This window comes from Ctenopharyngodon idella, chromosome 6 (assembly GCF_019924925.1).
Source record: "Ctenopharyngodon idella isolate HZGC_01 chromosome 6, HZGC01, whole genome shotgun sequence".
NCBI lineage: Eukaryota > Metazoa > Chordata > Actinopteri > Cypriniformes > Xenocyprididae > Ctenopharyngodon > Ctenopharyngodon idella.
The window spans coordinates 30,112,452-30,125,520 of NC_067225.1; the positions used below are offsets into that span (position 1 = coordinate 30,112,452).

The following is a 13,069-nucleotide window of genomic DNA, read 5'->3' on the forward strand; positions in this document are numbered from 1 at the left end:
TACTTTCAAATGTCAAATGTGAATGGGTCTTGTGTGGCTGTGGTTATATAGAAGAAAATACATGTATACGTACACAGTGCTGTCAGGTAAAAAGAAATTAAAGTCATTATTATTATTTGCAAAATAGTATAATAAGCATTACCACTGGCATTGCTGCAACACATAAAACATGCAATATGAAGTTTTGCTATTTCAAACTTTTTGTCCTTGGCTACAAATACCGCATGTCAAACAACTGTCTCGTTTGTGTCTATTTTCTATTTTTAACACACTCCATTAAGTCTTGTGGGCCACACTGTAAACCCTAATAAGTTGCCAGAACTCAAAAAAAGTTGAATAAGATTTATACATTTAACTTAAAATTATCAGGTTATCTCAATGTAAATATTGTGCTAGCTATAACAAACTAATTCAGAAAATGCCAACTTGCTAATTTGCTAACATGTTAACAATACCATGGTATAACACTTACTGAATGAGTACAGCGACTTAAAACATGTAACTACCTGCTCTCTAACCAAGCAGCATGCGCCACTTGTCACCATGATGGTAACTCTCCAAAAAACCCACATGAAACTCTTCTGAATTAGCATAACAAAACATTAATCACTACTAAATCTCCCTTACCATTAATCTTGCACAAAAACCATTATATAACTCTTAATTTTAGAATTTACTCTCCCTTTTGAGTGCCATGAGCAAAGCATGCTGGGAAATAGAAATACCAGCCCAGTTTCAGTTAAACTTAAGTTAGTCTAAACGAAAAGAAATGAGTTCATACATCTCAAAACAATGAAACAGTTCAGTTTAAATATGTCAGTGCTGTGAACTCAAAAGAAAAAGAAAGATCTAAATACTCATAACAGTTAATTTAACTGAACTAATTTGTTTAATTTAAGTTTGTCCTACTCAAACCAATTAAGTATTTTGAGCGTTAGGGTTTACAGTGAATGAAAGAGCAACCTCTGAGCAATGTTATTACGCTGAATGTCATTACGCTGAGTTAAGCTGGAGTCGACAGGCGTCTTTCAGATAACCAGCAGAATCAAGCCTGTCCCTTAATGGGTTATCCATTTCCAGCCTCTTAAAAACTATTGTTTCTCCATGAAACAGAACCCTTGTCTCTCTCTCTTCATTCCCATCTCTGGTCCTCCATTCTGTGTTTTTTTTTTTCTTTCGTTTCCATCGATCCTACAGATATCTACCCTCCTCTACAACATCTAAATCCTTTACTTTTTATCTTGCTCTAATACACTGCACATGCACCTTTTCTCTACCATTATCCTCTCTTTCAAACACAATGTCCTCTCTCTCAGGTGTAAAAAATGTTCACCATTGGACTACTAATCAGATGCACTGATGATCATCATCTCTGCGTGGGTTACTGGAGAAATGATTTTAAGAAACAGTCGGCTCGAGTCTTCCCTGACAGTTCCTGTATGCGATTACCAGGGCGTTCACCCCGCAACATGATCGATAGCCTGTAAATGAACTGGAAGCCTCACATAATAGGCAGGTTTATAAATGATTAGGGGCCGCCAGTCCTTCTCAACCTCGTAATCTCAGAGACATCGTTTCGGCAGGGAGCATCTCAAGAACAGAAATATGACCGTCTCCGCTCGGAGCGAGTGATGGAGTCTGTAAAACAGAATGAAAAGGCCTTCTTCCTCATTTAATGCCCCATTCTTTTATCTGCACTGGTGGCTGTATTTCCTGCTATCTTCTCTCCATCTCACTATCTTTACCCTCCACTCGATTTCACCTTTTCAATTCTTCTTTACACAATCCCTTCTTATTACAGTGATTGTTAGACACTAGAATCCATTCAACCTTGGTAGATTATTTTAATCTCACTGTGACTGCACATGCGTATTGGCTGGTCCAGCCTGAAAAATGCAGTTTTTGTTATGATTTGAGCATTTAGAAACAAAATTTATGAGACAGTTGTTGTCAGATTAAACATAAGCTTGGTGAACAGTTTTGGAGAATTTGATGTTTGCCCCATTTCAAAGAGATACAGAAGCTGTACTTGCATGACTGAAATAGCTGCCCGAGAGGAGTTTAAAAGATGGCCGCCAAGTGAAATGACTTGTCTTAAAGGGACTTTGTCTATAGCCATAAAGACAGTTTCGTATTATGTGTTAATTCCTATGCACAGCAATACAGGAGCACAATACACCGAAAACACTACCTTTCAAAAGTTCAGAGTCAGTAAGATTTTGTTTTTAAAGAAATAATAGGACTTTTACTTTGTCAAATAAATGCTGTTCTTTCTTCAGAATCCTGAAAAAACATATATCATGGTTTCCACAAAAATATTAAGCAGCACAGCTATTTTTCACATTGATAATAATAAGAAGTGTTACTTGAGCTGCAAATCAGCATATTAGAATGATTTCTGAAGGATCATGTGACACTGAAGACTGAAGAGTAATGATGCTGAAAATTCAGCTTTGCATCACAGGAATAAATTACATTTTACAATATTCAAAAATAGAAAATAGTTATTTTAAACTAAAATAATAATTATATATTTTTAATCAAATAAATGCAGCCTTGGTAAGAATAAGAGACTTCTTTAAAAAAAAAAAAAAAAAAAAAAAAAACCTTTAAAAATCTTACCAAGCACAAACTTTTGAATGGGAGTGCATATACAATAGACAATACTGTATATAATATTTATACAGAATCAAAGCCTGAAATCTAAACACTACTTTGGCTTGCGAGTGCCTAGTATTTGCTATAGCATATCTTCTGACATGCCAGTGTCCACTCTAAGTTTTATTCTTTTCCTCTGATCCATTCCTTTCTTCCTCCATCCCAATCCTCCATTAACTCCTTCTCATTGCAGTTCATCTCTCCTCCTCCATCACTCCCTATTGCGCTCCCTCAATTTCAGATTTTCTACTCTTATTTGTCCGATCATCTCTTGGCATCACTGCGTCAGGTTGGGAAGAATCTCTCAGACAAGAGCTTTGAATGATTGTTGCATATTCCACGTCCAGTTTACAAATATCTCACAGTCCAAATTTACTGCTTCAATTGATAAATGCCTAAATCAAGTACCCTAGTGCTTGATGTTTTTTTTATCCACTTTGCTCTCTCTCTGCTTTAATACACCACCTGTGTGATCGCCTTGCACTAAGGAAGCCATCTCCACCTTCATAACCTCTGTAAATGCGTTTGCTCTCAGTGGTTTATTGGCGTTGAGTGCGTACGTGTATGGGGGAGTCACAGTCTTCACTGCTGAGTGTATCTTAAAATGAGAGTTTTCAAAGTCCTACTAGGAGCTGCCTGGATCAGAGGTGCGTGTTTAGAGACCCCTGCATCTGAGCCTTTTAGAGTGAACCTTTGAAATGAGCTTTCGGACTGACTCTAAGCCCCGAGCCCGCCAAGATATCTATCAGAAATCCCTTTTCAAAAGCTGCCTGTAAAGAACGCTTTCAATATCTTCTGAAGAATGAGCTTTGGCGTGACCAGGAAAAACTTGAAAATGTCAGCAGTTGAGCTGAAATACTGTAGTTTACTGTAACTACTAAAGTGAGTCCCTGGTATGTTTTCATTCATCAGACAATAGTCAGCGAAGGCCATGTAAAATGTCCAAATCAAACCCATTTGACATCAGTGGTTATTTCTGTGTTGATGGTGGGTTATTGCTGTAAATTTGGGACATTGATAAAATACAATTACTGTTTGATTTTACAATTCACAAAACATTGTAAAGGGCCACTTTGCAAGTGTTTCTCAACGCTTTCAATTAGGGATGCACTGATACCGATACTAGTATCGGTATCGGCCCGATACCAAGCTTGTGTACTTGTACTTGTACTCGTAAAAATACCCCCGATACCAAAGACTGATACGTCACGTGACGTAACTGACAAAATTTTCCATGCACAGAGACACCGGCGGCAGCAGCAGAAACAATGTCCTCAAGGGAGTTGAAATACTTCAAATTAATGACAACACACACATTGTGAACTGCACGCTTTCAATCACAATTCGTTAATGATTAGTGAAGGCGGGATAGGCAGAATCGTGCTGAATGACACACACCAGAAGCGCTCTCTCTCTCACGCGCGCTCTCTCTTTCTTGCGCATGATCCCAGTTCTCTCAGACAGCGCGCGATCAGTTCTCCTTGCGCCTGAATGGTCAAATGCACACATAGTTGTCAAAATGTCCATCGTGTGGAGTATCTCACGTAAATACAGTCGGTTATGGCTTAAGTGGACGTATTGGGTGAAACATTTGGGTGAAAACAGGATATGTGTCAGTATCCATGGATTCGGTCTTAAAGGGACCGTAGCCTATATTCGTCATTAATGTTAATAAAACAACAAAATATGTTAAATAAATGTATACATGGTAAATAAACCTACTGTATCTGAAAAACAAGTTTATTTAATTTGTATCTCTATAGTATTTGTTGTATTGTTTGTAATTTGTTTGTAAATTTCTTTTTATATAACAACAATTATATATATATATATATATATATATATATATATTGGTAATTATGCCCCTATGCCCTGAAATTTTTGTTCTTTAAGTTTGTGACAAGCACACAAAAATTATAAATTTTTTCATTATTTTCATTAATAATAAAGAAGCTGTCCTACATTCATTAGTCTCACTGTGTTGTGCTTGGAAAACATCACCAAAAAAATAAAAAAATAAAAAGAGAGAGAGAAAGAAATTAATAAATGTACAGGCATCGGGATCGGTATCAGCAAGTACTAGAAAAAAAATATCGGTACTCGTACTCGGTCCTTAAAAAATGGTATCGTGCATCCCTTCTTTCAGTGAATCAAGTGCTGCTGAGATTAAGAACTGGAAATTATAAATAATGACGAAAAATTGTGATAACTGGAAAGAAAGAAAGAAAACTGGAAACATACAAATGAATTTTCAAATGAAAAAAGAAAGATAGAATGAAAGGATGGATGAAAAGAAAGAGGGAAGGAAGGAAGAACAAATTAATTAAAAAAATGAATGGCAGAAAGGAAGGAAGGAAGGAAGGAAGGAAGGAAGGACAAATAAACAAATATATTAACAAATGAATAAAAGAACAAAGACAAAAAGGAAAGAATAGAAGGAAGGAAGGAAGGAAGGAACAGAAAAGAAAGAAGGAAGGAAGAAAGAAAGAAAAGAAAAAGGGAATGAATTAATGAACAATCAAAAGAAGGAAAGAAGGAAGGAAGGAGCAAACAACTGAATGAAAGACTAAAAGAAAGAAAGAAAGAATGAAAGAATGAATTAGTGAATGAAAGAACAAACAAACAACAAAGAACAGAAGAAAAAACAAATGAACAAAAAAAAATTGAAAGGAAGGAAGAAAACAAATGGACTAATAAATTAACAGGTTAATGAAAGAACAAAGAAAAAAAGAAAGAAGAGAAGAAATGAAGGATGTATGGATATGTCTTTATTATGAGCTATTGCCATTGGTTGTGAAATGGTCAAACTGTCTTTGAAAACATGTGTCTGTGTCTGTGTGTCTCTGTGTGTGTGTGTGTGTGTGTGTGTGTGTGTGTGTGTGTGTGTGTGTGTGTGTGTGTGCGTGTGCGTGTGAGTGAGCAAAACTCTCTGTCACACCAATCTGCCAAATCTGAAAATTAGCATTCCGACAGCTAACGATCTGATTCAAATCACTTTCCACACATTGGGATATAAACATAGACTTTGTTTGAACTGACAGAGGGCTTTCATTCCTCTAATCTTGCTCAGCGTGGGACGGACGCATCAGCGTGTGGAGGACGCCGCCGACTCTTCACTTAAACCACATTTAGCTGCCGCAAAATTACAAGCTGCAATTAGTTTGATCGGATGGGAGCGAAAGTCTACAGCGCCTGCTTTTGACTTCAAAGGTCAATGTTCTGATCTTTCATCATCTAAACTTTATGACTCAGAGATGTTTCACAGATACACATGCAGGTTTGGAATGGAACTGCACACTTGATAGTGATTCGCCTCTGAATATTCATTTTGTCTAAGATCAGCTTCCTCCTACATTCAGATCAAAAGATACAGAAGAACGCTTTAACGTAATCCACATCTGTAGGACTGAACAGCGTGATTTATAATAAGTAGAGGAGGAAAAGTGTCTTACCTATAGATGCTGTGGCAGGGACTGGCTCCTTAGAAACTGCAATTAAAATCAGAACAAAACTGAAACCCAATTTTTGCTTTGACACAAACGCAACACAGCTATTGTTGTAGAGTATTTCTTTCTTATGCTGTTGTTAAACGTTGTTATCATGAATCACTCTTTTCAGTCAGATCTTTTCAGTGAATCACTTGATCCAGTTCACAAAACCAATCTGGATGATTTGGTTCTTGAGTCTGGTATAATCTATGGTATTATCTATTATCATAATGCTTTTTTTGAAGTATGATAGCTTTTTTTGAAGCAGGATTTTTTTCCATATAGTGGATTTCAATGGCAACCAACAGGTTGAAGGTCCAAACTGCAGTTTCGTTGCAGCTTCAAAGGGCTCTACACGATCCCAGATGAGAAATAAGGGTCTTATCTAGTGAAATGATTGGCCATTTTCAAAAAAAAAAAAAAAATTATACACTTTTTAACCACAAATGCTCATCTTGCACTAGCTCTGCGATGCATCACGCATTATGTAATCACGTTGGAAAGGTCAAGCGTGATGTAAGTGGAAGTACCGAGCAAGTGTTTACAAAGCGAACATGCAAAGAAAAGGCAGAGAAAATGAGATGGAGTTTTTCGCCCTACCGTGGTACTTCCACACGTGACATTTCCAATGTGATTACGTAATGCGTGGCGCATCGCAGAGCTAGTGCGAGACGAGCATTTGTGGTTAAAAAGTATATACATTGTTTTGTTTTTTTTGAAAATTCCTCAGCTGGGATCATGTAAAGCTCTTTGAAGCTGCATTAAAACTGCAATTTGGACCTTCAACCCATTGGTTGTCATTGAAGTCCACTATATGGAGAAAAATCCTGGAATGTTTTCCTCAAAAACCTTAATTTCTTTTCAGCTGAAGAAAGAAAGACATAAACATCTTGGATGACATGGGGGTGAGTAAATTATGAGGAAATTTTAATTCTGAAGTGAACTAATCCTTTAACTACTATGCCACACGGACCTAGTCAACACAGAACGCTACATACCTGAGTAGTAAGAGTTGAGAAGGGTTTTGCTCTGAAGGGCTTTACCCTGAATGGAGAAGGAGCATGGAGAAGAGGAGGCTGGGAAAGAGAGAGGAGAACACTTAGACAATGACTTTACATACACAGCAGAATACACAGAGTTTTAAAACACTACATCACGTTTCGATTAATAGCAGGGCCGCATTGTGACAGTATCAGTGACTTCAGAATACTAGATTTTTTAGGTCACTTTCTGCAAAGGAGACAGATATCTCACTAATAGACTGCATCTTGCCATAGTCGGCAGGACCTTTAAATGTCACAGACTATTTTGAACATATTCTAGATCAGTATGTATTTTTCTGAATGATGTCTGATTTTTGAAAACTCACACACAGAGGATTTGATGAAGGTCACAAAAACACACTCTGAGCATCACACACTCCAGTAAACTTTACTCTTCTCAGCTGATGGAGCCCATCCTTTTTACTTTCCATTTTAATCGCCTATCACTCCAGATCTCCATTTACACAAATCCCCACATCTCACATGTGTCGGCGCATACGCGTTCACTCACATAAGGATCTCTACAGAAAATGCTTTCACAGCAAAAGCTCATGGGCCAGTGAGGTGAGATCGAGAGCGTCTGGATGAGAGAAGCGTGGAAGGTTAGAAGCAGGTGTCTCTGTGTTCATTTAAATGGTAATACAGCTAAAATGCTGAGTGTGTAGGCTGGGATCGCTATGATCTCTATCTCACACATCTTACACTGAATCATCTTCAAAAAGCCCTGATATAAATATATATATATAATGTGTGATTGTAACTGTGGAGCCGGTGAGAGGAAGGTCTGGATATAAACGAGAAAAATGTCAGTTACAATATGAGATATAAAAGCCCACAAGAATTTGGTGCCCATATTGGAAGACACGTCATTCACAAAGTTCTATTCTCTACACCAAAGGTTTTCCTCCCGGAATCAAAGCAAAAAATGTGAAAAAAGCAGTCGATTCCACCTGGGCCTTGTCATGCACATAGAAACAAATATAAAACTCACAGAAAAATAAATAGGAACAAAAACACAGTAAAGCCAGCTGTGGACTAGTGGTTAGTACACATGGTCTGACCGGTTAAGTGACCTATAACGTTAAAAAAAGAAAAGAAAAAAGAAACACTTGTACTAAAAGAGATACTTTGATTAGTCTATATTTAATAACTTTTGTAATGTCAAGATCATAAGGAAAAATAGGATGTGCACTGCAAAAACAAAGTAAAAATAAATAAATAAAATTAAGCAAATAAAAAAAAAAAAACATTTTCTTAATCATACTTTGTTTTGTTTTTCCAGTAATATCATAAGAGTACACTCTAAAAAGTAATTCAGGGGACCTGTGACCAAAACTTAAATAAATGCATAGTTGCAAGTTAAGTTAATTCTATCAATTGTTTTAATTAAACCTTTTAAGTTGCAAACATTATTTTGTTGACTTCTGTTGACATAATAATGTTGATCATTACATCAAATTAATATTGTCTGTTATTTAAACTCAATAACAGTATAACTTTCTGCGTTAATTGGCTTTTTAATATAATTAAGTTGTAGTAACATAATGAAATTGTCTTGATAACTTCGGAAATTAGGCAGTGGATTTCTAGTTCCCAGCATGCTTTGCATAGGACTGGATAAGGAAAATAAATGGTGAAATTAAGTGTTAATTTATTTGTTTTTAGTGAAGGGAAAGACCTGTTAGTGTTTAATGCTGTTATGTGTGAAGAGTTTCTGTAATGTTGAAGTTTTTGTGGTTATCATTGTGCTGAAGAGTAGATACATGAAGATACACACTACATTGACTCTATAAGCAATGACTGCGCTAATGCCAGTGACAAGTAATATCTTACTTGTTCACTAAATATACATGTTAAATAAGTTAGCATGTGCTATGATAGCTGTTGACTTGAACTGAAATAGATCAGATTAATTGGTTCCAGGTACAACTCAGGTAATTGGAGCAACTTTTCTTGAGTAATCGACCTAATTTGTAGCATAAACTGTGTTAATGCTACAAATGATTAATTTCCTCTAACTCAGTGTAGCTTGTTGGTTGAACGTAACTTCACTCAAAGTTGTCATAACTCAAAAAAAAAAAAAAATGCAAACTATTGCATCAATTTTTTTGTAGAGCCAACACATTATTTTTTAGTGTATGAATGAGTAAATTTATCTTATTGTAAGAATATATTTGCCTGAAAAACAGGACAAAATATTAGGAAAATGATTTTTACATATAAAAATATTTAGTCAGAAATTACCTGCTGCATTTAGCACTCTTTTTTTAAAAAAAGAACTGCTTACAAACAGCGATGAGCTGGGTTGAGTTCTAGATTGTTTTGCTCCAGCGCCACAGCTGAGATTCATGTCTATAATAAAGAGCCCGCACTTGTGCAATAATAGTGACTCTCAGACCATTAGATAAACAACAGATAAAATAACAGTCTCCAATTACTCCGTGCCTGTAATGATCCGAAATAAACATACCAACAAACTGCATTTGCACATCAACTGACCAATGACATTCAAAAGAGCTGAGAAACACTAAACATGCAGAACACATTGCCAATCAGTGTTGATTTTAAAGGAAATAAATGTGATCATTATGCATAATGACATTCTCTCTCTCTCTATGCATCTTGCTCTTACTCTCCGTTGCCTCCTCTTCTTCCTGCTCCATTCAAATTATTCTGTACACAAAGGCCACAGTGACATTTTGTGCAGAAAGCGACTCAGAAAGACCCATCCTAATTACAGCCCCTTCACAGCATGCCAGAGCCCACTTAAAACTGAGAATGAAAGCAAGAGAAAGAAAAAAACGCCTAGTCCAAATGCCACTTGCTATTCTTCTCCAGCGCCTCTTAAAGCAGCACGTCAATAGCGAAGTCTCTTGATATGTAGAACGCTTCGGTCCATGCTGTTTAGTGACAAAATAGCTCTCTGTGGTTAGCAATGCTCAGATCTGTGACTGGCAGGTGTGAGACGGTAGCGTCCCAGCATTTGGTTTCCTGATGGACGCTTAGTACAGACAATCAAGGAGAATGGTGAGTTGAGTTAAAATGACAGATTGTTGACCCCTTTTGACACCTTTTAGAGCTTCCAGAGCTCATCACCATGATGGTGGGACGTGCAGGAGGTTTGTGCGATTGCAGTAATGAGTCCTGAGATTGGCGCACACACACAGCGGTGCTTCAGAAGACTGTGGTATTTGGGGAACGTGGCTATTTTATGACCTTTGGACTTTGACTTTTGAGATTAGTGGAAAAGAGCAAGAAGTGCTCTAAAGAGAAACAGTGTAAAATGTCGGACTGAATATGAAGCTATTGCTGTATATTTCAAAATACCTTCTGATGTTCATTTGTGTTTGTTTTCTGCTATAACTAGTAGTAAAGAGGAAGAGGAAAAATGACATTTCAAAAGTCATTCATTCATTCATTCATTCATTCATTTGTTAATGCCAACTTTCCTCTCTAACTCATGTTGTTATCAGAGCACAGGTACATTTGAAATAAACAGGTTATATGAAAAAACAGGGCAGCACAATAATGTCACAGCACAATATTTGCTGAACTCACAGAATCCGTTGAGGTCCTGGTTGCTGGTGGAGAACGGATCGTCCTTGTGTAATGTGCTGACTTTTCCTGTGCTTTTATCCGCTGTGCCTACGGGTCCCATCTCTCTCTGCGTACTGCTGCTGGCTGTCTCCTTCTGTTTTTTAGCTAGTTTCCTTCAAATTCATCCACAACAGGACAAGTTTATACACATGATCAAAAGGGGAAACTTCAGTGTGTCGTTGCAATGCTTTTGGCTAGAGCAAACTGTTTCACTGTTTTCCAAGCATGCTTACTGTAAATGTGTGAAAGTAATGATTTTTTTTTTTTTTTTTTTTTTTTTTGACAAATGTAGGTTATTAAAATCAGTTATAAACTTAGTTACTGCCAGACTTGTCAGTTTTAGGTTAGACATATATGCAAAACATAATAAGAGCGCTAAACCAAAGCACTGCCAAAACACTGCTGAAAAATTGACATACAAGATATACAAGACAAACACACACTGACAGACACTGGGCACATAGTGGAAAAGAAGTGAGAATGGCTTTTGCCTATTCAAATGGCATTGACTGCAAGATTTCTGTAATATAATATAAAAAAAATTCTGCAGTGATATTTGCCAGTAAGAGATAAAGAGAGGAAAAAAAAAAATCAAACCTCAATTCAAAAGAGAGAAAACTCAAAACCTTGCCATGCAGAACAAAGCCAATTGGACACTATAGTCTATTGATCAGGAAAAACTTGTACATAAACTCATTCCCTTGTAGACACTGCAAACAAATACATTAATATATTTTACAACAGTTGCAAGATGCTATATATATATATATATATATATATATATATATATATATATATATATATATATTTCAACAGTTCTATATATGGCCATTGACACTGGATAATAGATGCAATATTTAATTACCTACAGATTGTACTGCTCCTTGAAAGCATTTTAACCTGATTAAAACTGTGGCATGTGACCTAGCTGTTAGTCCTCACATTAAGAGACACATTAAGCTCTATTGTTCAAATCTGTTTGCAACATGTACTGATCTTATCCCACCTCTTCACCTTTAATTCCTTGCCTTATTATCCATATAAAAATAAATAAAACAAAATAAAATAAAATAGAAAAAATCTATAGCAGTTTTTATAAAGGCAGCACACTTCTGCTGGTCTTTGATTTTTGATTTGTCTGGCAGTTCATAAGCTGGAGTCTCCCCACACGTTAGTACACAAAACTTCAAGGAAGATATTAGTGTCAGCGATGGATTGGAGTCATCCAATAAAATGACTCTTTGATTCTCTAGGTCCCACAGAACACCATTTGACCTCAATATGTGCTCCCTTCTCTTACGGGGCCGTGCTGATAATAACTCTTTGTTTTGTTATTTTCTCTGCTGGGAATTTAAAAAAAATCAAATAAAGTTTCAGCTTCCAGAGAAACCAGGCCAACCTTTTAAATTGGGGCCATTTTACCTAGGTTGGAAAATAAATTCAGTAACATTGGTTTTTAGTGACTGAGGATCAAAAGAGGACAAAAACTGTTCAGAAGCAGGTCTCAACATCAAGAAGCAATAAGAGAAGGGTCACGACTTTCCAATTAAGCAGCCAAGCATCAATGTGATGGCTATAGTGCTGAGATTTCACTGTATAAACTGCAACACACAAACTCTACACCAAAACCTAGTGTGCTCTCTACCTAGACAGCACTTTCAGATAAAAGCATCAACAAACTATCAGCTCGTCGCACTACGTGTGCTGAAGGTCACAGCCATAAAAAAATAAAACTCACTGAATATTGCAGTAATGGGTCTCATTTCAAGTGCCACAGAATCTGGACATATTGTAAGTGGCATAAACTATAGATAATCCTTATTTAATGAATGTCAGAGAAGCACTTCATTAAAAGTGAAGGCTTTACTATAGTTAGGGCACCATAAACAGTCTTTATAGCACCAACTTTGTTAATGGCATATTGTAAAAGAGAGAGAGAGAGAGAGAGAGAGAGAGAGAGAGAGAGAGAGAGGTGGGGAACAAGAGAGACATAGCTGTAAAATAGAGATATGGTATGAGGTATGAAAAATTTGTATCAATTTTAGTGACCAAAATAATCACGGTTATAAGTTTATATCGAAAACCAACAAACAACAAATAAAATTAGGAGCACTATGCAATTTTTGCTTTTCATAAACATTAACAATGACAGCCACACTTTTAATTAACAAAAAATGTTGGTTGGGTGGCTTATGACATAAAATATTATACTAACATGAACATACTACATGTTTAAATAAAGTTTTATAAAATTATAAACCTCACATTTCAGCCTTTAAACCA

At 36.4% G+C, this 13,069-nt stretch overlaps 1 protein-coding gene across 1 annotated transcript in view; it reads right to left on the bottom strand.

Moving 5' to 3' along the window:
* The window catches only part of ptprt (protein tyrosine phosphatase receptor type T), a 243,250-nt gene that overhangs the window by 42,400 nt on the left and 187,781 nt on the right, over positions 1-13,069 (bottom strand). Inside the window, exons 16-18 of the mRNA XM_051897436.1 lie at positions 10,748-10,899; positions 7,145-7,222; positions 6,111-6,146 (exon numbers count right to left, since the gene is read on the bottom strand). Coding sequence (XP_051753396.1) covers positions 6,111-6,146; positions 7,145-7,222; positions 10,748-10,899 — 266 coding nt within the window. The remainder of the gene's footprint in view (positions 1-6,110; positions 6,147-7,144; positions 7,223-10,747; positions 10,900-13,069) is intronic.